The sequence below is a fragment of the Camelus dromedarius genome, chromosome 14 (assembly GCF_036321535.1).
Source record: "Camelus dromedarius isolate mCamDro1 chromosome 14, mCamDro1.pat, whole genome shotgun sequence".
Lineage (NCBI taxonomy): Eukaryota > Metazoa > Chordata > Mammalia > Artiodactyla > Camelidae > Camelus > Camelus dromedarius.
This window is the reverse complement of record NC_087449.1, coordinates 65,519,661-65,546,100: the sequence shown is the minus strand read 5'-3', so window position 1 is coordinate 65,546,100 and position 26,440 is coordinate 65,519,661. Positions and strand designations below refer to the sequence as shown.

General features: G+C 55.6%; 1 protein-coding gene across 2 annotated transcripts; it reads left to right on the top strand.

Annotated features, from left to right (window-relative positions):
* Positions 1–710: 710 nt before the first annotated feature.
* Positions 711–20,492, top strand: SLC45A1 (solute carrier family 45 member 1). 2 transcript variants are annotated; one of them, XM_031463989.2, is made up of 9 exons: positions 711–813; positions 5,181–5,601; positions 6,139–6,231; positions 6,682–6,906; positions 11,289–12,028; positions 14,280–14,433; positions 16,115–16,291; positions 17,778–17,983; positions 20,131–20,492. In XM_031463989.2, exons 2-9 carry the CDS (start codon positions 5,205–5,207, stop codon positions 20,395–20,397), a joined length of 2,259 nt encoding a protein of 752 aa, XP_031319849.2. In that variant the 5' UTR covers positions 711–813; positions 5,181–5,204; the 3' UTR covers positions 20,398–20,492. The 2 variants fall into 2 exon arrangements, with proteins under 2 accessions (XP_031319849.2, XP_031319850.2); XM_031463990.2 differs by lacking the exon at positions 6,139–6,231.
* Positions 20,493–26,440: the final 5,948 nt, after the last annotated feature.

Below are 26,440 nucleotides of genomic sequence, written 5' to 3'. Positions count from 1 at the left end.
CCAAGTCTTCAAATGTCATCTTCTAGGTGAGGACTCATTAACAGCCCTATGTGAACAGCAACGCCACCTCTCCTCAGGCCCAGACTCCCTAAGCCCCTTCTCTGGGGGTGACTGTCTTCTAACACACATTTATGTTATTTGTCTCATTTAATGTGTTTCTCCCTCTCTACAACGTCATGCCACAGGGCCAGGAACTTTTGTCTGTTTGTTCACTGCCATATCCCCAACAATGTTTCTAGGTGGAGCCAACTTAACCATTCTGTGCAGTGGGCAGTGTCTGGACCACACAATGCTTTTCAGGATCCACGAAAATGGGTTCATTTCTTTTAAAATCCAAAGGGGAAAAGGGGGAATTCTTAGATCAAGGGAAATGTTTTAATATATAGTATTAATATATTCATCTTTAAACCAACACAGCTGTAAAATAAAATCTTAATTCTTTTTTTAGAGGAGAAAGAGGCCGGCCAAGGCAAGAATGCTTCAGCCCATGGAAGTAATAGGGGGCTTGTTTCTGGAGCTTTCGTTGCAGACCCTGCCGGCCTTTAAACTTCGGGAGGATGAGCGGCTGGCGAGGGGTGGGGGCCCTGCGCGGGGTCCGGCGCCGCCTCCGCGGCGGGCGGTGCCGCTTTAAGGATGCTCTGCGGGTGCCGGCCGCGGCGGCGAAGATGCAGCCATGACGTCACGGCCCCGCCCCGCGGGGTGATGCTGCAGCAGCAGCGGCGGGCCGGGGGCGGCGGGGCCGGGACCCGAGCTGCGCACGGGGCTGACAGGAGCCCGGCCTCGGAAAGGGATGCCTCCTGGCTCGAACCGCAGGTACTTCCATTTCCTCCTGCGCCCTCCGCACAGCTGCCTTGCTTTGTGCTGGGAGCGCCGCGGCTTAGGCCCCAGGGTAATCGGAGTGCCCAGGCTGGGACTGGAGGTTGGCACGGAGACCTTTGTTCTTCCTGAATGTCTAATTAATTGAACTGTAAACGGAGACCCCATCTTCTCCCCTGAGTGCAGAATTCTCCCGCCCAGAGCAGGGTAGCAGTTGGGTGACAGGTTTATTTCACCTTTGCTAGGAAAGAGAGCAAACGCTGGAATTTGCCCCAGGCTTACTCTGTGCTATGGGTGCCGGAGGCCAGTTCCCAGGTCACCTGGGCAGGTGTCATCAGCTTCCGGTTCACCTCGCGGGAGGTGGAACGCTCTGGATGGCCAGCGGCCCCGGTGTAACCTTCCTGAGCATCCCAGGATTAACTTTATGATAAGCACGGAGGATTTGTGCTTCCTTGCCAAGGGTAACATGCTGAGGTTGAAACAGGAGGGTTATAGCAATTTGGTTCACTCTGTCCTTGACAAGAAAAAACTTCTCAAGTCATTTCTGGGATTACCAAAATGTTTATGTTGTTCAGCTTTTATAGGGAAGTAGAACCGGCTGCTAATGAAACTCAGATTCGTTAAGGGTCGGATCAGGACTTTTGGAATCAATTGGTTGTCAGGTAGGGGCCGGATTGCCACGGATCAGGAGAAGTGGCCCACAGTTTAGTAACTAGCAAATACATCCCTTTGAGTCCACAGAGCTCTTTAATGATCTGGGAAGATTTCTTTGAAGTATTAACTTTGAGACTTGGTAGAAGGAAGGGTGGGGGAGGGCTGTGGCCCCATGTGACTCTCATGGTGGGAGCCTGGTTTCAGACAGAGAAGAGGAGAAATGAGGAAATGATCTGAGCTCAGAGTAGGGTAATTTTAAGCATTCAAATTACATGGGCATTGTTTATTTCTATTAATCATTTGCTACTTAATCATCTCATAACACAATTTGAGGGATTTATTACTTGAAACATTCTCTGTATTCTGGAAGCACAGTGGGCCCAGCATATAAACTTTAGGGGGTCCAAGAACATGCACATATTTTGGGGGGCTGAGTAAATGATAATATAGTGTGATGAAGATGGTCTGGTGAATATTTGTATTCGTGTATTAAAATTCTATGTTAGTATCTTAACTTTCACTTTCAGGTTTTATAACCTTCAAAACTGTACAGTTCTTAGAATAAACATCCATGAGTAGCTTTTAATAGATGTATTTTTAAATAAAAGTGGTAACGCTGATCCCCAAACTTGAAGGCGAACCCTTAGTGAAGACTGTTTTAGCTCAGGTTTAATTCTGGTTTAGATGTGGGAGAGGGGAGGTAGGATGGGGGTGAGAGGGTCTCACTTTTGTGAGGACAGGCTGCAGGCTGTGTTTTCAAGCTGGGGGTGGTGGGCAGGTGGTGGTGAAATGGTCTCATCTCAGGTAGAGACGTGAGCTGTTTACGTGTCCCTTTTAAGTAGGGTCCAAAAGGTTCCCCTTCTCAAAAATATACTTCCACCCTGTGCTGTTGAAGTCTGAAATTGTTCCAGACTGGGCCCATGGCTCTTCATTCCAAAATGAAAGGGAAGATTTCTAATGGATGTGCACTTAAGGTCACTTTATGGGGGCAAAGTGCTAATGGGAAAGAGGGGCGTTGCATGCCTGAAGGGGCAGGTAGAGAGGCAGAGGGGGACCTAGCCGCGGGGGCACAGGTGGGGCTGCGACCAGACAGGTAGAGTCAGGGCAAACTCTCCAACACACCTGTGCTGAAGGTCTTCCTTCTGACTTTTAAGGAGACAGTCATTCTTTGGTGTTCCAGCAGGTCCTCTATTTGTGTGATCTTAATGAGTGAAGCTCCAGGGACTGCTAACAACCACCTGGGTTTATGAAGGCAAGACCAGCCAATTTTTCTGGCGTGTTTACTATTTACAAGGGCCTGCACTAGACCCGAGAGGTATATAAACGAGATGCTTAGCCAGTTTTTTTTTCAATTTTTGATCTAATCTTCATAAATGAACTATGTGTTTAATGAAGTGCTACTTGTCCACATAGTTCTTAGGAACGCCTGCTCTTGTTCTGGAGGTGAGCATGGGATTTTTCTGAGTCACAAGATGAGCCTTTTATAGAAGTGAGAGCAGACTGATTCTCTGGTTTTGTCAACCCCTGGCATCTCGGTGTGAAATCCATCTCTTATCAAGTCTTCCTGATCAGCTAATCCCTTCCTGATGGGTTCATCTCTCCCCACCACACTGCCATTATGCCCAGCTGTTACCCATCGCTCCTCTACATGGGTGGCTCCCACTGCTAAGAATGCCTTTCCTCCACAGTTTCACCTCACTCAAGGTCAAGAATTCTCTTTTCTCTCTATAAACTCAGGGTCTTAGTTCTCAGTAATCAGCCACATAGGAGGATGGGTGGGTAGGAGGGGGAGTGGATGGATAAATGGATGGATGGATATTTGGAAGAGTGGGTGGGTAGATGGGTAGATTAGAGGATGGGTGGGTGAATATGTAAGTGGACGGATGGATATGTGGATGTGGATGGATGGGTGGATGAGTGGGTGGGTGGATGGGTGGATCAGTGGATTCTAAATCCTGCTGGCACATCCCTAAAGTAAATCATTTCTACCACTGATGTCTTCTGAAGAGAAGGAAGACCATCCCTGAGTGGGTAGGCTGCTGAGGGAGTTTGGGATGCAAATCTGGAGTGATGAGGAATTTCAGAGTGATTCATAAAGAAGCTATTGACTAGCAATAGTGCGATGGAGGGCAGTCATGGTAAGTTAGTGTCAGAAATAAGGGTCTCATTCTTAAAGCTTAAAAACTAATTTTTTTAATTTGTTTTCAGTCAGGGTAGGTAATTAGGTTTAATTATTTATTCTTAGAGGGCGTACTGGGGCTTGAACCCAGGACCGCATGCATGCTAAGCATATACTCTACCACATGAGCTATACCTTCCCCCTTAAAAACTAATTTTGAAAGGAAGCCTCTACCACTGATCTTGGTACATAACAGGTATTCTTGTAGGAAAACCTGTCAATGCTGGGACCGTCGGCTCAGGTCTAGAGTCTGTTTCTCAGGACGGACTGCATAGGAAACTTAGGCCATCAGTTTTCTGTAGGCACATGGGGTGGGCTAGGTCAGAGATCAAACCCAAGCCCAGAACTTCCCCGCTTGTGTTTGGTCTGTGTCGTTCCCTCTGATCTTAGGAGCTTTCCTCTTCCTGTGCTTAGTAAAACTGACCTTGGCTAAAATGCACAGGCCAACATGCTAGAATCCACTCCTTTAATATTTACAATCTAGATTAATTTCTAAGCAGTGAAAACAGTCGGATGCCCAGGGGCAGGTCTCCGAGAGGCACAGATTGCAGACCCCAGGGGGTAGGGGACAGAGAGGGTGGGGAGAGTCTGGGAAGGCCTGGGCACCTGCTAATTCCCTCCCCAGGGTGACAGCGTTGCAAAAATTGCTCAAATAAATAATTTGAGGATGGAAGAATATCTATTTCTCACTCCTCCCTGGTTCTTTTTGGCCCTCACTTTTTTTTTTTTTTTTTTTTTTAAATTTGTGAGCAGTGTCCCTATTCAGCATGTTGTCTGTGGCAAGCAGGATTCAGGGAGCTCGGTATATTTCTTTCAAGAGACTCGACTGAGAAAATGCATTCATCCAGGTGATGCTGTAAGGAAAGGACTTGAGTTAAACTCATTCAGCTGCTTTTAGGCTCAGACCCCTCCCCCTGGCCTAGGGCCTGGCGGAGTAAACGCACATGTTAGGGAGGGTGACCCCTGCGACTCTCCATCCTGAGAAGGAAGGGCTGTCCCCTGGCCGCACACAAGCACTCAGGGTGCTGTGGGTCCTGTCCCATGCCTCGTCCCCCCCACCCCCGGCTCCCCTGGGGCCTGCAAGGAAGGGCAAAATTAGCCCTGGAAATGGGCCGCAGGTCCTGAAATAGCCCGGCGTTCTTCGGGGCCTGGGAGCAGCCATGGGGCTCTTGGTGGCTCCCACTCCTCATGGTGCTTTGCAGGGCCCTCCTGGCAGAGCCTGTCTGGGGAACCGTCCCTTTGCATCTCAGTGTGGGGACCCAAAGGACGCAGCCCCCTTTCGGAGCAGGGAGAGGGTACCGGGCTCCGGTCTCCCTGGGCGGGTGAGCTGCTCCGATGTGAAAGAGAGGCCCAGCAACACCATCCACACCGCAGGCTCCGCTCTGGGGGCTCGGGGTTCCTTCCGAGGGCCCCGGCTGTGAGCCCCCCCTTCCCCACGTGGAGAGGGAGGGGAGCCACCCGGGCAGATGCGCTCCGGTGGCGGAGGCCCCGGCGGTGACCCCCCCCCCCCGCCCCCGGGCTCTCCCCGCAGGAGCACCCAGCGGCGCCCCCTACGATGATCCCCGCGGCGAGCAGCGCCCCCCCGGGAGAGGCCCTCTTCCCCGCCTTGGCCCCTCAGGACTTCTGGAAGCCTCCCTTCGCCGGCTACGCGGGGTCCGTGACCCAGCACATCAGCCACCGGGCCAACAACTTCAAACGCCACCCCAAGAGGAGGAAGTGCATCCGGCCCTCGCCGCCCCCGCCCCCCAACACCCCGTGTCCGATCGAGCTGGTGGACTTCGGGGACCTGCACCCACAGCGGTCCTTCCGGGAGCTGCTCTTCAACGGCTGCATCCTCTTCGGCATCGAGTTCAGCTACGCCATGGAGACGGCGTACGTGACGCCGGTGCTCCTGCAAATGGGCCTGCCCGACCAGCTGTACAGCCTGGTGTGGTTCGTCAGCCCCATCCTCGGTGAGCACCCCCCCGGCGCCCCCTCCCCACCCACCCAGCTGCCGGCCTCCGGAAGGGTCCCCCGGGGTCCGTCCCCTCATCAGCGTGCACTTGTAGGAAAGCACAGATACGGTCGGTCAGACCCCGTATTTCAAGTGAGTTTGTCTACACCAGGCTGCAGGCCCGGAGCTCAGCAGACCCCAAGGACTCCACCATCCTGTGCCAAGCTGCGGTTAGCGGGTCCACGCAACACAGCCTGGTGCGGTTTGGGTGGGAGGCCCTGGGGTTTCTTGGGTTCCCAGAAAGGTCGTGGCTGCTTCATGCCTTACAGGAGCCTGAGTGTAAAACCTAGGGAGAAGCTGAGTGATTCCAAGAGTCTGTTTAGCTTTCGTTTTCTGGCTTAGGGTTTTGGTGCTGAATCTCGAGTTTCATCACCATGTTCTTCTGATGCCCTGGGGACGTCTGAGTGCAGGTGTTTCAGGAATCTGATGATGCTCAGTGCTGGCCCCCGTGTCCCGGGGGGACCCCAGCAGTGACCGCTGGCCTGCTCTGTTTCAGGATTCCTACTGCAGCCATTGTTGGGTGCTTGGAGTGACCGGTGTACCTCAAGGTTTGGAAGGAGACGCCCTTTCATTCTTGTCCTGGCTATAGGTCTGTTGTTTTGGAATTGAAATAAAACGAAAAAAAAAAAAAAAAAGAGAGAGAGAGAAAGAGAAAAGTCCCCAACTGCTTCCTCTTAGGAAAATTTCAAAGAGTGTTGACCAAAACAGTTACCCAGATCATTTCACTGGCATGATGGTGGGGAGCACCCTGTAGCCTGGCCCGAGTTCACTGTGAAAATAGCTCACTTTGATCATTTTTTTAAAATTACTTAATAAAATGTATGTCATCCCTGCTCTGCTTGGTAAAATAAAAACTGATCTGAGCATCAAAAAAAAAAAAATATATATATATAGGGAGTCTGCATGTGGCTTTTCCAACAGGCTCTGCTTGAGGTTTGATTACAAAGGAATTCTCGGGGCCCTAAAGATTCTAGCCTGAAGTGGTGGCCGCTGGGGACAGCGGGTCTGCGTCTCAGGTGACTTGGTTCTCCGTCTCCAGGGGCGTTGCTGGGCCTCTCCCTCCTGCTCAACGGCAGGGACATCGGCACGGCGCTGGCCGACACGGCCAGCGACCACAAGTGGGGCATCCTCTTCACCGTGTGCGGCGTCGTGCTGATGGACTTCAGCGCCGACTCGGCCGACAACCCCAGCCACGCCTACATGATGGACGTGTGCAGCCCCGCCGACCAGGACCGCGGCCTGAACATCCACGCCCTCCTAGCAGGTAAGGCTCTGTCAGCAGGGGCGAACTTCAAGGCTGTAGGTGAACACCGACGTGATTGAAAGTGCCTGTCTCAAACGATATGTATGTATTACATATTATAATATGTATACATATATATTATATGCATATATTATATATAATGTACATATTATATACATTGCATATGTGTGTGTACGTATATATGTGTGCAATATTACATATGTAATGTATGTATGTGTATATATGTGTGCATGTAACTCTGTGTGTGTATAACCACATGTAGGTTATACATAGTTGCATCTCGGTACTTTTGTAGACAGTCTAGAGGGGGCCCTGAATTAGCCAACCCCGTCGTGGCCCCTCGGAGACGTCCAGAGTCAGGTTCCTGCAAGTGTCTTGTCGCATCGCTTTCACCCCCCGATCAGCACGTGACCTTGTTTGGTGTGTTTCTGCTTAGAGACGCCTTATTTAGTGTGCGTCACGGATCCGTTACTGTTGAACTCACGGCCGACAGGACTGTAACTCGAGCCTGAGCACAGCTCATCTGACTCACCTTTTTTCCCCTTAAGGCACATCACGGGCTGCTGGGGGTTGGTCTGTCGGCACCACACTTGGGGGCCATTTTAAACAGCGATGTCACCCCAAACAAGCACAAAAGTGCAAAAATGTCGCACCATGTAGACTGCAAAAAGGGACGGTTGTTTACAGTGTGAGAGTTGGAACAAGAAGGCAGAACATCACTGTGCAAAACCTCAGCCGGGACCGTGCGTGTTGGGCGACTGAAAATGTTTGCGTTCTGCACATCTCCGAGAATGATTGCGTATTACATGTGTGTTTATTAGGGTTACAATCCATTTTAGTGAGATTAAATTCAAAATATGGAATCCGTGAATAATGATAATTGACTGTGTGTGTGTGTGCACGCGCGGTTACACACACACACACACACACACTCACACCCCTGTGCTGCGCTAATACCCGGCATGAGAAACGTTCCCGTGGAAGTCAGGAACGAGGCAGGAGTGAGCACCGAGCCCACAGAGCCGAAGTGATTAGACATAGAAATAAACACCAGGTGTGGAGGGTGAGAACCATCCCCAGTGGCCTCTGTGATTGTACATGTGAAACCTGCAAGATAATTAGCTGCAAAACAGTAAGAGAATTCAGTATGGTGTTTGGTTTTCAAAGTGTTATATGAAAATCAATACCTCTGGTGTTTGCAGTGTTTGCATATAAAACACTTATCTTGTTACAAAATATAGTGGAAGTAAACAATCTCGTTTAAAACAGCAAGGGGGAAGATCTCTGCAAATCAAGGGAAAGATGCCACAAGCCGTGGGCGGGACCTGAGTGAAGAGGCGGGTTGGGGGGTGCCCGGTGGCGAGATGCAGGGCCTCTCAGAGCTGAAACCCGGAGTCGGTTTTGGCCTTTTCCTCCTGTTCTTTGTGGGGCTTCGGGCACCTGCTTGACTTCCCCAAGCCTCAGTCGCTTCTTCTAGAAAATGCCATTGTTCATGGCTCTCTAATTACACACCTGGATGGATGTAGGCCCAGGGAACATCTGCCTGGGTCTCAGCCAGGCAGGGGTTTGGAGGGTAGGAAGAAGGAATTCGTTTTTTTATCTTCTGTAGACGGCCCCCAGCTTATGGGTTTGACGTAATGATTTTTCTGCCTTTACTGTATTGCAAAAGCTGTGCACATTCAGTAGAAACTTTACTTTCAGCTTTGGTTTTTGATCTTCTCCTGGGCTAGAGACATGCCGTTGGGTCCTCTCTTGTGATGCTGGGCTCCCAGTCGGCCCACAATCACTAGTGTGACGAGGGTCCACAACCAGCCTGCCGACCATCCTGCCCTCAGAAAGGTCTGCCCTTCACTTTCAGGACCGTGTTCCATGAATGACATGAGACGGTCAACACCTGGTCATACAGTAGGCTTTGAGTTCCATGATTTTGCCCAACTGTAGACTGATGGGTGTGTTCTGAGCACATCCTAGGCAGGCGAGGCGCAGCTGTGCCGTTTGGTAGGTTAGGTGTATTAAATGCATCTTCAACTTCCAGTATTTCCAATTTAGGCTGGGTTTACCAGAATGTAATCCCATCATAAGAATAGGCAGATCTGCACTCTTCTGTAGTGTATCTTTCTTTTTCCTTTTCTAAAATTGTGTTAAAATACACATTAAGTTTATCTTCATAACCGTTTTTTTTTTTTTTAATGGAGGCACTGGGGATTGAACCCAGGACCTCGTGCATGCTGAGCATGCTCTCTACACTGAGCTATACCCGTCCCCCATCTTAATGATTTTTAAGTGCACAGTTCTGTGGTATTAAGTACTTTTGCGCTGTTTATGTAGCCCCATCCACTTTTGTGTGTATCACCCCGTCCACTTTTCATCTTGTAAAACTGAAACGCTATAACCATGAAATAATAACTCCCCAATCTCTCCTCCCCACAGTCCTGGACAACCATCATTCTATTTTCTGTCTCTATGAATTTGGCTACTCTAAGTACCCCATGTGAGCAAAATCGAGCAGTGTTTGTTTTTGTGACTGGCTTATTTCGCTGAGTATGATGTCGTGACGGTTCATCCATGTTGTCGCATGTGTTAGAATTCCTACCTTTTTAAGGCTGAATAATAATATTTCATTGCTTTTACAGACTACACTTTGCTTATCCATTCATCCTTTGATGGACACGTGTTGTTTCCACCTTTGGCTGTTGTGAATGACGCTGTCGTAAACGCGGGTGTGCAAATCTCTCTTGGAGACCCTGCTTTCAGTTCTTTTGGGTCTATAGCCAGAAGTAGGATTACTGGGTCATATGATAATCCTGTTTTTTAAAAATTTTTGAGGATACTTCATACTGTTTTTCACAGCAGCTGCACCATTTTACATTCCCACCAGCACAGAACAAAGGTTCCAGTTTCTCCACATCCTTACCAGCTTATTGTCTTCTGGGCTTTTTGTTGGCTTGGTTTTTGGTTTTCTGATAGTAGCGGTCCTAATGGACGTGAAGTGATGTCTCGTCATGGCTTTGATTGACATCTCCCTAATGATCAGTGAAGCTGAGCATCTTTTCATGTGCTCGCTGGCTGTTCATTATGTCACTGGAGAAATGTCTAGTCAGGTCCTTTGCCTGTTTTTTGAATCAGGTTGTTTGTTTCTTTGTTGTTGAGTCAATGTTTGGTTATCACTTCAATCATTAAAAAAAATAATCAAGTTCTCTCAAATTTGACTGTGATTGAGGGTCACAAAATAGCAATTGTTTTCTTCCAAAGGGGTGGGGGGAGCTAATTAGGACCATGAACGTAGAAAGTTAAGAATAATTGGGGATGGGGGCTGTGGACATGAGGTTAAAGGCCGGTGAGGACAGTCTGGGTGAAGGAAGCTCTACAGAGGAACCACTGAATAACTAGATTCAGGGTCATGTCCCACCGAGGGACATGCAGAAGGTTGGGTCCAAGCCCAGGCCTTTCCATAGACGATTCTGTCCAAGGCCAACCTCTGATACGCCCGGGTCTCCCCAAGCGGAGGGCAGGTGCCGAAGAGATGCAGGCTTCTCTGCATCACCAGCACCAAGCTGAGAGCAGGCGCCTCCCCGCCAGGAGCCTGGTCAAACTACAGCTGGACCCAAAAATAGAAGCCCATCAGCTGCTTCGAGCGGCGAAGGGGCTGGGCGGGCAGGGCTCGGGGGCCGCCGGGCCTTGCACTTGCGGCTGGAAGCTCCGCGCTGGGCAGGAGGAAGCAGCACGTTCTGGAGGTGAGAATGTCGGTGACCCCTGGCTGGGAGCAATGAGACCTCACCCGCGTTTTTACGTTGTGCTGCGTGAGCCGCTGGCGTTGGCCGGGTCCCTGAGGCCGTGGAGTCAGTGAGTGAGAACCAAGGAAAGAACCAGGTTCCTCCAGCTCTGTGGTTCCCGATGGCTCGATGGCCCGGAAAGCCGGCCACTGGGGTGACCCGCTAGGGGTGACTTTCTTAATGGTGGTTGTGCCCAAGGATGGTGTCACCAGGTGAGCAAGACCAGCACGGCTGTGCAAACTCCCGGGTGTATCGTGCAGTGGTCCACGTGCTGGGGACGAGGTCGCCCCTGCTAACGCAGCGTTGACGTTGGGGGCAGTGGGTCCTGGAATGGGAGAGGTGACCTGGTGTCGACGCTCATTTTTGGTATTTCTAAAAGGCCATGTAAAAGGGGAAGAGAATGTGAGCAGGCAGTTATCAGGCCCCAGGAGGCAGCCCTCGAGAGCAGGGGCCCCCCAGAGCCCTATTCTCTTCTCCTTTGTGTTATGGGGAGTGGGTGGGACATCTCGGTCCTTGGAGTAGATTTTGCGAGTCAGGTAAGGAGGGAACGCCTTCCTCCAGGCTTTCTTCCCTGCCTGCGCGGGCGTTGACCCCTGCTTCTCTCCCCAGGCCTCGGAGGAGGGTTCGGATATGTGGTCGGGGGGATCCACTGGGACAAAACCAGCTTCGGGAGAGCCCTGGGCGGGCAGCTGAGGGTCATCTACATCTTCACGGCGGTCACCCTGAGCATCACCACCGTCCTGACCCTGGTCAGCATCCCCGAGAGGCCCCTGAGGCCCCCGGGCGAGAAGAGGACGGCCATGAAGAGCCCCAGCCTCCCGCTGCCCCCCTCCCCGCCCGTTCTGTGCGAGGAGGGCACTGGCCAGACCCTCCCCTGCCACGCGGCCAGCAGCCTGTACGCCAGCTTCTCCAGCCCCATCTCCCCGCTCAGCCCCCTCACGCCCAAGTACGGCAGCTTCATCAGCAGGGACAGCTCCCTGACCGGCATCAACGAGTTCGCCTCATCCTTCGCCACGTCCAACATAGACAGCGTCCTCATCGACTGTTTCACGGGCGGCCCCGACAGCTACCTGGCCATCCCCAGCAGTGTCCCCAGACAGCCCATCAGCGTCAGCTTCCCCCGGGCCCCCGACAGCTTCTACCGCCAGGAGCGCGGCCTCGGGGAGAGGCGGGAGGCCGCCCTGGCCGCCGGCCTGGACGGCGACGTGCTGAGGGTGGGCTCCCTGGACACGTCCAAGCCGCGGTCGGCTGGGATCCTGAAGAGACCCCAGACCCTGGCCATTCCAGATGCGGCCGGAGGAGGAGGCCCCGACACCAGCAGGAGAAGGAATGTGACCTTCAGTCAACAGGTAAAAGCAAATGTGGGAGGGCACCGTGCGCCACCGCCCCCCCATCAATTAGATGACTGGGAGGGAGATTGCCAGCCCATCTAGATGACGTCCGTCAGGAAGGACCTGGGTCTAAAGAGACAAGCCCCAGGACACCCTCACCTCACATCCTTACCCAGGGTCGGTGGAGGAGTCTGTGCCCACCGTGAGCCCAGAGGGCGCCACCCAGGCCTCTGCTGGGAGCTGGGTGGCGCAGGGCAGGTACTTGTAAACACCCTTGCGTTTGCCTGCCGTGAGTCTGTTGCAGCATCCGACCCATTTCGGTCGCTTCTGGTCTCCCCCCCACCATGTCCACAGCCCATTTTGGCTACATGCGCCCAGTGCCAACCAAACTGTCTTCCTGATGAGCCCAGGCGGATGTTTCCAGGGCCTCCGTCCTCCCCACCTCCCTCTCCGGGTGGGCAACCTTAACCAACCAGCCCAGAGGCTGTCAAAACTCTGGATCTTCAAAGGCACCAGCATGTTCTGGGAAGACAGACCATCTTCCGGAAAGGCTGCTGGTGGTGTATGCCGTATAGGCCAGACTGACCAAAAGGCCATGAGCTGATACATGGGATCTGGGTTGTTTCAGAGTCCGTGATCTGGAAGAGGTTACTTTAAATAAAAGGGAGTTATTCTCTCATTTAAAGCAGAGGTAAGGGTTCTATGGCCCACCTGCCCTCGGGGGCGTCCAGGGTGCTTGGAGCTTCCTGAGCAGGAATCTGTGACCCGTGTTCAACCTGCACAGGCCCCCACCGGGGGGGGGGGGGGGCGGCAGTTCTGGGGGCAGGTGCCCTGGCCACACCCCTTGGACACATCTGTCGCGTATCCCCCCAAGGGACCCCCTGATTTTGTGGGGGGCCGCTCGGAGACATGTGGAGGTGGCTGCCCGTGTTCTCCTCCTTGTTAGATTCTTAAGCACGACCATGCCTCCTTCGCGTTACTGCCAGCCAGTCTTAGTGCCACTTTTATCGCATCTTCGGGTCCGTGTCGTCTCACTTTGAGGAGGCACTCTGCAAAGGTAGGCTCCAGTCCTGCAGGGAAGTCCTCGGGCCCCCACAGGCAGCACCATGAGCTCTGATCTGGAAAGCGTTTGAAGAACCAGAGATCACTGGAGGGTTAGGAAATCCCATCATTGGCAAAGGAAAGCGGTTTCTCTAACTGCTCGAGCCAAGCGCACAGTCCTTGATGACACCAGAGCAGTGAGTTCCTCGAGCCTTTTGTCAGTACCAGTCATCCTGTCCTGTTTCCAAAAATTCCATCTGGCTTCCAGACACAGTTGTTAGATTATGGTTGAATATCTCTTTTAAATCTCTTTAAAAATTTCCATTCTCGAATCAGTTCTTTGAGGAAAGTGAAAACCTTGAGCTAAATATAATACATCCAGGCTCAGTGGGGACGTAGGTGTCAGTTTAAGTCTCCCTCGGGCAGCCATGGGTGACAGGCTCTGTTGACACGGCTCCCCTGGGAGCCAGCATCTGGGCTGTTTCCGTCCTTTTAACATTCCCATCCGGAACATCCAGGTGCCGCTCCCCTGTGGAGCCAGAGTAAGGTGTTGTCTCTTCTCTGGAGGCATCTGCCTTCCAAAGTGATTCGTTCACCTGCCTGGTGTCTGCAAAGGGGCCTCGAGATTCCGGGAAGAGGCAGCTAAGCGACGTGTGAGCGTATTTGTCGATGGAACGTTGCCCCTGAGCCCCGCTGGGTCCAGTTCCCTTGCCGGTGACACTGGGCCGTCTGGGCGCATGGCGAGCCTTCGCCGTCATGCCCTGCACCTGCTCCCTTGGCCACCCTAACCCCAGTGTAGATAGGAGTCCACGTGTCCAGAGAGAAGTTTGAACAGACCCCAAATCACCTTCAAATCAGTCTTTTACATCCTTTCTTATGGAAAAGACAGGCTTCATCATGCTCTGAGTTGAACTGACCCGTATTTCTTTTCTTTCAACTGCATTTCACATTTGGCAAAGTACAAACTTCCTCCCTATGGCCAGAAGGCCGGCACAGGAGGGAGACTCGATTCTCCGCTGCTCCCGTCACTGCAGGGATGAGCTGGAGCCCTTCTCTCCTTTGGGTGGTGCTGGGGCCCCGTTAACACCGTCCAGGAAGGCAAACCTTCACAGCTTCTGGGTCTGCATCTCCGATTGACTTTCTCACGGGAGCAAAAGACACACTTCTGCAGGGTGGGGAAGCCGGGGTTGGATGCTCTGACCAGGGACTTTTGGGGCTTCCCTTACAGGTGGCAAATATTTTACTGAATGGTGTGAAATACGAGAGCCAGCTGACGGGCTCCGGTGAGCCCTCGGGGCGGCCTCTGTCCATGAGGCACCTCTGTGTCACCATCTGCAACATGCCCAGGGCCCTGCGCCACCTCTGCGTCAACCACTTCCTGGGTGAGCTCCCGGCAAAGCCTCCTGCGTGTCCCGTCCCGCTCGGGCGGCCCTGCGTGGGGGTGGGGGTTCCCGCCCGGGGCTCGGGATCCCGGACCCCCACTTCCCAGAGGCTGGTGGGGGGACCGGAGGGCTTTGCTCCAGGAGAAGCCGGAGAGGTGCCTGCTCGCGGCAGCCCCAGAGTAAACCAGGTGTTCCTGAGAGCAGCCTCCTCCCGCGGCCGGACACCTGTGTCTCCGCGGAGCCCGGAGCCTCAGGACCAAGAGCTCTTCCAGCAACTCGCAGTTAAGGGAGGGATGGCCCTTCCCCACTGATGGGAGTGGGCCCTGCCGCCATCTCCCCCTTAGAGCTGAGACAGAGCCACAGGCAGACACGTACGTCCGTCTGGTACATACGTCTGGGGCTGGTCTCAGGTTCACAGGCCCTGCCTCCGTTCAGGACTGAAAAGCCCCAATGTACATTTCATTGCCTTTGACGTCTCTTTGCTGTTGGGTTGCTGAACATCTGAGGATCTTTGAGAATCGGAGATAATCCGGGGCTCTCGAGAACTGCGGGATGCACACCAGAATGACTTTCTGGAAGCCAGTTTGGCAACACAAGCAAGAATCTCAGAAACGCCCGTAACTGTTACCCCAGTGTTCCTATGTGGCGTTCTGTGCCAGGATGCAGTAGGGGGTTGCATCAGGATTACATGTGCGGGGTGCTTATCACAGTGTGACTTATAATAGCCGAAGCCTGAGGGGTTGGGAAGGTGTGAGTGTCCCACAGTGGGAGTCAGGGTAAATATATTAGGGGGTCTCCACATTGTGAAATCGTTTACTGCCATTGAAATGAGGCTGTTTAAGAATTTTTAACAGCGTAAGAAGCAGGCATGATCATTATTGGGGTTCAAGAGGCCCAGTAAACCCCACCTCCTTCCTCTGTCAGAGAGGAAATTGGCTCGCAAGTCAGAGGCAGGAGCGCTGCGGTTTTCTCGGTAACAGAGCAGGTTGATCTGCATCCACACTTTCACTCCCTAATGTGCCCCCCCCCCCCCCGGTAAGCAGGCGACCCCTCCCCTGCCCTGTGGCTGGAGCCCCTCCCACAGACCTTGTCTCCCCTGAAGAAGAGGACAAGGAGGTGGGGGGCTCCCTCTCCTCATGGCAATAACGTTCAGAGAGAACAGAACACAAAACCTTCACGCAACAGAGCCTGTTAGAATATGTATTTACTTTTCAAAAGGCAGGGAGGAAACCTACAAAATTTTAACAGGTAAAGTCTTCTCTGGGTGGTGAAGCTACAGGTCGCCTCTTCTTTTTTTGGTTTGTTTGGTTTTGGTTTTTTTCGTTTTCATATTTTTTAACTGAAGTACAGTCAGTTACAGTGTATCCATTTCTGGTGTACAGCACAGTGTCCCAGTCATGCGTATATATACACACACTCATTTTCATATTCTTTTTCATTTAAGGCTATTGCAAGATGTTGAATATAGTTCCCTGTGCTGGACAGAAGAAATTTGTTTTTTTAATCTATTTTATAGAGAGAGAGGTTAACATCTGCAAATCTCAAACACCCAAAAGATCATTTGTTTAAGTTTTGAATCTATGAGTCGACTTTGATCACCGGTCAAACGCACGTGCTGCTGGCTGAGGCGGGGCCGTGCGCCCGCGCCTGCCCCCGGTCACGGGCCCTTCTCCCTTCCCAGGGTGGCTCTCCTTCGAGGGGTTGCTGCTCTTCTACACGGACTTCATGGGCGAGGTGGTATTTCAGGGCGACCCCAAGGCCCCGCACACGTCGGAAGCGTATCAGAAGTACAACAGCGGCGTCACCATGGGCTGCTGGGGCATGTGCATCTACGCCTTCAGCGCCGCCTTCTACTCAGGTACCCGGCGTCCGGCGCAGCGGGGCGGCGACCTCGTGGGGGTGATAACGGCCCTGGCCGGGGGCGGGGGGTGGAGGACGGTCAGTGAGGGAAGGTTGTGTCTTTACAGCTGCAGACACGGCGTCCCAATTCGGGGGGAGAGAGAGCACTGTCTTTTTCTCTGTTATTCAGTGACCTGCAGGGGGTTAGCTGGGCGCACTGCCCTGTGCTGGGTGGCGGGGCAGGGCCGGGTGGGGACCGGGCGTGTGTCCAGACCTGAGCAAGCTGCTGGGCAGAGAGGGCCAGACTGGTGAGTCAGGGCCAAGTAGAGGCCCAGGGATGAACCGTGAGGCCACCCCCACCTCCCCAGTCCTTCCCCAAGAGGGACCGGAGTGGGGAGGGTGCAGGTGAGACCACAGGGGCCAGTGGAGTGAGATCGTGGAGCACGTGGGGTGGGCCGGGACGGAGTCCAGGGTGACCCTGAGGTTTCACCCGGGGTGACCACAGACACAGGGATGCTGTGCTGAATTCCTGCTGGTTCCTGGGGCGTCCAGTGGGGAGCCTGCCTGGTGGTGTGCAGCCTGCAAACTTCATCTCAGGGGCCCCCCACCTTTTCTGTACAAGGCCCCCGAGTCCACCCTTTGGCCTTTTAGGCCACAAGCTCCACTGGGGCAACTGGTGCTGCCCCAGAGGCTCAGAAACCGCGGTGGCTGAGACGTGGCGTATGCACGTGGCCGAGTTCCAGCAGCATGTCACTCAGCGTCACAGGGATTTGTTCCTTTCTTTTTCTTTTTGTTTTTCCTTTTGTAGTTTGATCGTTTTCTTTTGTATTAGCTTGATTTCTTTTCTTCTTGGTTTCTGTGACTCTTGTATGTTTTTGATTTGTGGTTATCCTGTTTTTCAAGAATGTTAACCCCTTACATTTGCTTTAGACTGGTAGTCATTCAGGCTCAAACACATCCTAAAAAGAATGAGAGAAGTAACCTACATTTTCTTGCCCTTCTCCCACAGCTGATGATTTTGAATTTGGTGTCATTTTCATGTGCCACAGTATTTGTCTTCTCTGGATGTGTTTTGACTATTTAAAAATATAAAAACCATTCTTAGCTCCAGGCGGTACAAAAACAGACTGCCGGCCGGACCCATCCTGAGAGCTGGGGACCGCGGCCCCCGGCTGTGTTTCTAGCCTGTTAGTGAGTTCCAGCGCCACAGTCCAGGACCAGGACTCTTGGGGGGGGGGGGGGACCGTCTTAAGAAAGAAGCTCTTGGCTCTCCCTGGCTGACCCCGGGGCCCTGGGTGCCGGGTTCTCCCACGGCTGGGGCATTTGATGCTGAGAGGGGCATGGTGTGGAGTCTGAGCTGCCAGACAGAGGTCCCCCGGCTCCCCTGGGCCCCTGCGTGGGTCTCCAGGCCAAGGGCAAGCTGCCTGCCAGCCCCAGAGTCAGCCTGGAGAAGGTGGCCGCTGCCTCGGGATGGGGCGCCGCTCACCCTCCCATCTGGCCCGCAGCTATTCTGGAGAAGCTGGAAGAGCACCTGAGTGTCCGCACGCTGTACTTCATCGCCTACCTGGCCTTCGGCCTGGGGACCGGGCTGGCCACCCTGTCCAGGAACCTCTACGTGGTCCTGTCCCTCTGCATCACCTACGGGGTCCTGTTCTCCACGCTGTGCACTCTGCCCTACTCGCTGCTGTGTGACTACTACCACAGCAGGCAGGTCAGTGCCCCGCTTAATGGCTTCGGGTCCCCGAAAAGGGCACCGCCCAGCTTTGGGAGCAACTCCACGGGGGCAGGGTCCCCGGACCCGCTGCACGGCTCGTGGGCCGCGTTCGAGCGTGCACATTACCGGGAAGCATCAGCAGAGCGTGAACCCGGGCAGGTAGCTGCCCACCCAGGGAGCTGGGCGGTGGGGAGGGCGGAGGGGGCGGCCCCCCCCCGTGGGTCCCATCTGCCAGGCTTCGGGGCCACCTGTGAGTACGGAGCCTCAGGGGAGGGAGGGAGGGCGGGAGGCTCTCACCTACAGCACCAGAAGCTCAGCAATCAGGATCAATGATAATATGTCAACACGGTATCTGTGAAAATGAGAATCAACGCCCAGAGCCCATCCTGAAGTGAAGACAGGACGAGGGACAGGGCCACCCAGGTCTCGGGGCTGGGGGGGAGTCAGGAATACGGAGCCTGTCTTCGTGTAGAATGCTGGCATTTCGCTCAGCATGACTTTCCTTGAACAGCTTTATTGGGGCAGAATTCACCCCAACACTGCACATTCAGCCATTTCGGGTGACAGCTTGGTGGCTGTCAGTGTATTCACAGGGGTGGGGGACCATCGCCACCATCAATTCTAGAACACTCTCGTCACCCCGAAAAGAAGCCCCTACCCATTAGCCATCACCCTCCAGCCCTCCTCTCCCCTCCCCAGCCCCCGGCAGCCGCTGATCTCTGTGTCCGCGCACTTGCCTGTCCTGGGCATGTCTCATCAGTGGGACCAGATGATCCGTGGCCTTTTGTGTCTGGCTCCTCCCTGCCTCACATTGTCACGGTTCATCCACGTGGAGCATGGGTCCCTGCCTCACCCCTTCTTGTGGCCAAATAACGTCCCCATCATTGATGTGTGGCAGTAACTTTGAGATTTTAAAATACTGCATTCAAAGACCACCTTGATAACCGGCTTTCTCAAAGACACTTTAACTTTGGATTCAAATCTTTTTTTTTTCTTTTAATGGAGGTACTGGGGACTGAACCCAGGACCTCATGCATGCTAAGCACATGCTCTGCCACTGAGCCACACCCCCGCCCCTGCCCCTTTAACTCTGGGCCTCCATCGCCTCCCCCAGCCCCGGCCCCGGGCGGTGCCCTGATTTGTCTGAAGGAGTTTGGAGGCTCTGAGCCCAGCCAGGCAGCCTGAAGACAGTGGTTTTTACAAAAAGTCAAGTGGCCTGGAGCCGCAGCTGCTGCAGCCACCGGCCCCGACGTCCCTGGGACATAGTGTGGTCACCGGCTGATCCTCCCCAAGGGTGGTGCTGAGGCAGTGGCCCTGTGAGCCCTGCAGGCGACCTGAGTGTCACTGCCCCCTTGTCGGCTCCCTGCAGCCTGGAGACCCCTTCCCCGGGACACACGGATGGGCTGGTCTTTGGCGAAGGGCTGCCCTGCCCCGTGGGAGGGGACCCAGGGCCTCGGGCCACTCCACCCGGGTTGGGTTGGAGCTGACCAGAAGCTCTGGCCTCTGTTGCCTGTTGAGGCTCCTGCACACACGGGTTCCTCCTGGTCCCTGCTGGGCTGCGGGCTCAGGGTTCACCGTGTCCTCCCAGTTCACAGAGTTCGTGGGGACACAGCCCCGGGGGGTGTCCAGCAGCATCCCAGAGGTGGCCACAGTTACATCTGCACACAGGACCCGGCCGTGCTGGCCCCTGGGCGTGCCCAGCAGCAGTCTGTGGGTGAGGGTGGCCCACACAGGGGGCAGACTCACTCCCACCGCCCTGGCAGCTCTGCTCCAAGACCACGTTCCACCAGCACCCCCGGGGCCCCCAGGGGTCATGGGTGAGGATGGAGGGAGAGTGATGTGTCCCAGGTGGAGCCAGGGCTAGAGGGCCCGGTGCTGCAGACGGTGCCTGGATCTCTGGTGGGTGACGTGTGGCAGGCCTTGTGGCGACAAGGGTTAAGAAAGGGGATGAGCTTGTGTGGGGGCAGGCGGGCGCTGTTTCCTTTAGGGAGAGTAGGGGGTGGGTATGGGCAGGGAGAGCCTCGTGCGCCCGGCCATGGATTCCATTTCTTGTGCGTCCTCTCTGAACACAAGGGTCAAGTCGGGGCCGGGCCCCCCGGAGGCAAGCGGGCTGGGAAGGCCCGCTGACGCCCGTCCCCGCTCAGTTCGCAGGGTCCAGCGCGGACGGCACGCGGCGGGGCATGGGCGTGGACATCTCGCTGCTCAGCTGCCAGTACTTCCTGGCCCAGATCCTGGTGTCCCTGGTGCTGGGGCCCCTAACGGCGGCCGTGGGCAGCGCCAGCGGCGTGATGTACTTCTCCAGCCTGGTGTCCTTCCTGGGCTGCTTGTACTCCTCCCTGTTCGTCGTTTACGAAATCCCTCCCGGCGACACCGCCGCCGAGGAGCACCGGCCGCTCCTGCTGAACGTCTGACGCCCGGGTCTGGGGCAGGCGGGCCGCCGAAAACCAAGGGGTTTAACTATGTGATCAAACAATAAAGGGCAGCAGCAAAGCCCGCGGTTTCCAGTCGTGGCTCCCCCGAGGGGTGAGAGGTCACGGGAGGGGCTGCGAGGATCGCTGGTGCACGTGTGCAGAGCCGGCTGCCGCTCTGCAGCCCCTCCCACCCCCACCTCCCACCCTGAAGACCCTTGGCAGCGTCTGAAGTTATTCTCCGTAGGCACGGCTTGGGGGGGGGGGGGCCGCTGCCGCCCACGGTGCTGAAAACGGCCCCCAGAGCACAGGGCAGCCACCCACAGCAGCTACCCGGCCCCGCGTGTCCACAGTGCTGGGCGGAGGAAGCCTTGTCTAACTGTACGTTGCAGCCCAGAATAGTTAGAGCTTACAGTGCTTTTGGGTCAGAAGGCCTCATTCACTCACTCATTCTCTCAGCCAGCCATCCAGCCATCCAGCCATCCATCCTTATATCTGGCCAGCCAGCGACACGTCCACCCATCCACCCAAGAGACACTCAGCAGTGCCCTGGGGGTGGCAGGCAGTGGTAGGTGCTGGGGATCCAGCTGTGAGCAAGTCTCTGCCCCCAGGGAGCTGACAGGAGAGGAGGGGGACAGAGAACACGCTCATCTGTAGGCCTGAGGATGAAGGTAAGTGCTGTGAAGAACATGGGCCGGGTAGGAGGATGGGGTGATGGGGTCAGGAGGTTGCTGTCCTAGGGAGAAGGGGATGGTGTGTTCAAAGGATCAGATGCTCGGATTACGAGAGGCCAGGTAAGGCGGGAGCCTCCAGAGGGTGGGGCAGGCGCGCCAGGTGAGCGCCCATCCTGCCCTCGGACTTGACCCAGCCACCTGCACCCACCATCTTCCAGTGCCTGGTTATGGATCTGGACGAATCTCCGACATCCTGCGGGTGTCTCGGTCCTTCACCACGTGGCTTCTCACCATCTTCCATCGCTGGACTCTCGAGCTGGCTGGGAGGGCTCCCCGTGCTGGGCGCGCTGGCTGTGCGTGCCCAGGCGGGAGGGACCGGCCCGTCACTGTTGTGCCCGCTGCACTGGGGCCTGGCCCCTCGCCCCCTCACTGCACGGTCCCTATGTTTGGGGGACATACAGGACAAACTGACCACAAGTCCCAAACAGGCAACAGGGGTCCCGGGCCTGTTGCCAGCCTCCATGGAGAGTCTGGTTTATGGGCAGCTGATGTGTCCCATCATCCTGCCCCGACCGGCTAGGGACAGTTGGGTGTAGAAACCACGACCCTCTGCCGGCGACGTTGGCCACCTCCCCACCTGGGCCACAGCCTTCTTGCCCCGTCCACAGCTTCCCCCAGGCCTTTCTCAGTGCCATTGCCTGCTGCCCTCCAGAGCTGAGGTGGTTCCTGCAGGGTCCCCGGGGTCCAGGCCTCCTGCCCTGGGCCAGGAGCACTTGTCTCGTCTGCCCTCACCATCCATCTGCACCCTGCAGCCCGGGAAGCTGTAAACAGGTCTGAGCTCATCCTTTCCCTCTTAACACATCCCGTGGCCGCCCAGAGCCTAAGGGACCAGGTCTAAACTCCTCATGCCCAACCTGCCTCCCAGAGCCCATCACCCTCTGGCCGGCTGCAGCCACAAAGCCCTCTTCAACCACAGACATGCTCTCTGCCTATGCTCAGGCTCGTCCTACAAGTGAAGACTTCCCACCTCTTTTCTGCTCATTGATTTGATTCATCTACTAAGAGCTGTCTAAGATGCCACCTCCTCCCAGCACCCCACCCTGCTTGAAATCAGTGAGTCCTTTCCCTGTGAACCCACTGGATAAATGCCATGTCGTTTTATCCTTCGTGGTAACGAGGTAAGTGAGGCAGGTCTCATTGTCCCTGCTCCATGCATAGGTGAAGCACAGAGAGGTCTGGTGACTTTTCAGAGTCACACAGCCCCTTTGGGCCTCCCGTTAGTCCTATGCTTTTTCTGGGACCCCAGATTTGTCCTCCTCACATTTATCTTGCTCTAGAAGAGCTTTAGGTTTTCTAGGAGGTGTGATGTTGGATGGCTGTCCCCTGGTCTAGACTGTTTTTGCCCAGAATGCTCAAATCTGCAAGGGAGCCGAGGAACGGGGCGGCTCCTCCTCACTCCTGGCTTATCAAACCCTGGGTCCTCTTCCTAGAACTTCCTAAGTAAACAAAAATACTTCTACACATGGGAAGGGTTGCCATCGGCCTCTTTTTCCTAAGACTCCACTGAGTCAGGCACTGCTTGGAGACAGTGAGCTGAGCGGAGCATCGGGCCTGCCCTAGGCCGGCTCCAAAAAGCCACCTGACCTTCTGGTCTGTCGCCAGCAGAGGGCCACGGACGCAACCACAGGATCCTAACCGGGAGGCCCAGGACTCGCTGTGACCCATGCCTGCTTGATTTCCACATCTCGGAGAACCACTCTCGACTCAAAAATCGAGCTGTGATGCTGGCGATGGTAGTGACCCCTGCTCGCCTGTGCTGAGCTGAGCGCGTCCTCCTCCCATGGCTGGGAAGGCGGCCCCGGGCCCTGAGACCTGCACACTGGTGGACCTGCTCACGCCAGGCCACACATACATATCCCAGGAGTCTGACTCTGGACCTGCTGCTGAGTGCCTGGCCCCTTCCCTGTGGCCTTGGCCACCAGTCCTCCTGCCTCTGCCCCGAGGGAGCTCCTGGCTCCAATCCGAGGATGGAGGACGGGGAGGGAGAGCCTTTGCTCTGTGGTCCTGTGATGGGGTGAAAATGAAGGCCACTAAAAACAAAAACAAGGACCATGCCTGGATGTTGAAGGCACTCCTGACTTTCCCCTCCAAAAGCCTGAAGGCGGACACTGCTCCCCACTGCTCCTTGGTAACAAGCACCCCGGCCTCTGTGAGCCATGCCGTCCACAGCGCTCAGAACCCAGGGCGAAACCACAGCCTTTGTCAGACTGGTTTCTGCCTTCCTGGGCTGCTGGACCAACCCCGCAGCACAGCCTGGCATACTGGGGCTGGGTGAGGGGGTCCCCACACCCACCACACTGGGCCACAGATTTCTAGAGGATGGAGGTGGCTTCCCTGGAATCTGCCAGAATGGACAGAAGCCCCTCAGCTGCACCCTGCTCTCAGGGTGTTTGTAGGGCTCACGAGGTCCCAGCTGTGTGGTCTGAGGGCACCCGAGAGCCTTCCTCCTGGGAGGCTTGGAGGAGAGGAGCAGGTGTCCTGCGTCGGGGGCACACTCGGGACACACAGGGCAGCAGCAGCTCGGGGGGACTTTGCAGGGGGTTCCTGGGGCCGTGTGCTTGGTAACTATCCACTGCTGAGGACGCATCATGGGTCCTTTCCACACTCAGCGAATGTTTACTGAGTGCCTACTGTGTACCAGCCAGCACGGAGGATGCGGCCAGGAATGAGAGACAGTCTTTCCCTTACTGTAACATCCACGCCTGCCCGCCCCACCGCAGCCCCCAGTCCCCTTCCACGCCCATCTCTTGCCCCTGCTCCAGCTGTGACCAGTTCCAGCTGCCCTTTGCCCAGAACACCTCGTCCCTTCATCTCTGACCCCCTGCCTGGCTCCCTGCCTCCAGGAAATGTCAGTTCTTTTACAAAATACTTGTGGTACCCACACACCTCCCCCCGGATCATCTCAGCCGCGGGGTGGGGTTGGGGGCTGGGGGGACCTTGACTGTTCTCTGCAGCCTGAATTCTATTCTTTGTCTCCCGGGGCTGGTAGACCCAGAGGCATGGTTCCTGGGCTTTGCAGACTCTGCCACCTGGTGGCCAAGAGTGAGTATGGCGATGAGGATTGAGTTCCACTTCTTTTCTGCAGCAGAGCCCGGGCAATGGACAAGAGGACCTGGGAGTGACAAGTGGTGGTCAGGCACATAGAAGAAACCGGCTGGCCCTTAAACAGTCTGCTGACCTCAGGAGTCCTCCCTAGGCTAAAAAGGTCTTCTAAGAAGTGCCTTAAAGTGCTATTTTTAATCTCACTCACTGCACTGGCTGTCCTCACCCTAGGAGCTCACCAGCAGTCACTGTTGGAAGGCAGGTCCTCCCTCCCCACCCAAACTTCCATGAACAGTGTAAATCAGGACTGGAGTCAGAGGGGCTGTGAGATCCTGAAGCAGGCACAGCCCGTGGGGGGAGGCAGGACTACGAGAAACGGGAGGGAGGGAGAGGGGCCACTTCTGGAGCCACAGCAGTGGGTCCAGCTCCCCAGATGGGGCTAAAGGCCCCTCTGTCTGCTCATCCATGCCTACAACGTACAGCACCCCTGGAAAGTGTGCACCCAGCTTCTTCTGTGGGGCCGGTTCATTCATCCAGCAAATATTTACAGAGCAAGTGCCTCCCACACACTGGAACCTGGCCCAGTAATGAGATGCCCAGGGTAGTGGGGAGCAGGGACCTCATGCAGCAGAGCTGGGTCGGGGTATGCGGGGGCAGCCTCTGCAGCCTGCGCCCCCTGATGCATCAGAAGGAAACAATTACACACACCGTGGAAGCTGCTCCTGGCAGGCAGCTGCCCGAGAAGCCACCTGGGGTCGGAGCAGACAATCAGGCCCAAGGACTCACTGGGGCAGCAGGGAACCCAGCAAGGACCCTGGAAAGGATGCCTCAGATACTGAGACCCCCAAGGGCCACCAACTCAGGACAGAGAACCCAGTGAGGGCAGGCGAGTCTCAGGGGAGAGCTTGCACTGCTCCATCCGCAGTCATAACTATAGTCCCAGCAGCCCAGTCCTGAGCTCCAGGAATCCAGAAAGGGCTCACTCGACCCTGTGGCCTCAACAAGCCAAACAGGACAACTTCCGCCCGTCCCTCAGTGTCTCCAGAGGCCAGTGCCTGTCCTGCTCAGGGGTCCAGTGCAGGACAGCCACGTCCCCTGGTCTCAGGGTTTGTCAGCCTGACCCCAGGGGTCAGGGTAACTGGTGGGGCTTTGATTCCGCAGCTGAGCTCAGGACATGCCTGCACCCGCTGGCTCAGCCCAGAGGCTGAGGGCGACTGTAGTCCGTGTGGTGCCCTTGCACTGCCCCAGGTCTCCGTGCAGGCGGAGCGTGTATCATAGGGCCTGAGGCTGGCAAAGGGCACCCAGCTCGGATGAGGGGGGCTCCCCGAATGTCTCCCTACAGAGGCCCCGCAGCGCCAGCCCTTGCTCACCGGTGGTTCGCACCCACGACTGCACAGCGGTACGACCCTGAACTCGACGTCGGCGTGGGAGGTCACAGCCCATCTCTCCCTGGTGCGCCCTAATCTGGCGGGTAAGTGTCCTCGATTTACCCAGGTGGTGCCTAAGTGACGCTCACCTGCCCTCAGCACGGACACCTATCAGCGTGGTGGCTGCGCACCCAGCCCCGCGAAGTGCCACTTTCTTCGTCCACGTGGCAGTGGAACCGGAGGGGCTGCTGAGGGTAGATGGTGCCGGGACCCCATCCACTCGCCCCTCCGCGCCCCTGGCCACTCCTTCCCACGTTCTTACCCACGACCCAGGCAGACGAGCCTCCTCCACGTCTGCAGGCCCCTCCCTCCCGCCCCCCACCACCCACACTGCCACTGGAGGACACAAGACTGTCTCCAGGGCCACAGGCAAGCACACCTCTGGGGCCCACCTTCCTCGCGCCTGAACCAGGTAGTGCCCGCCACGGGCTGTTCCCCAAGCCTCCACAAGGCAGACCCTGCGTGGTTTGACTCAAGTGCTCTGGGTCGCTCCTGCTACATCTCCCAAAACATCTGGAAACTCACGGCCACATCCCAGGTGAAAAGGCGAGCATATACGTTTCCAGGGGGTCTTGACACTTCAACACCCTTGACAAGCTCTGAAACCGCAGGAGGGCCGCACCCTGGTGACTGCTGCCCCCTTGTGGCCATACCCACACCTAGCAGGTCACCTGGTATGAAGTCTGTGGGTAAGATTCCTAGGGAGGGGACTGGGGAGGTTAAGATGCGTCCTCAACCTGGAGGCCAACTCCAGCTGAGGGTAGGGTGGGGCACTGGCAGGCTTCAGGGAGGGGACGAGGCAGGAGGAGTGGCCAGGAGACCACTGCACGGGCTGGTGGCTCA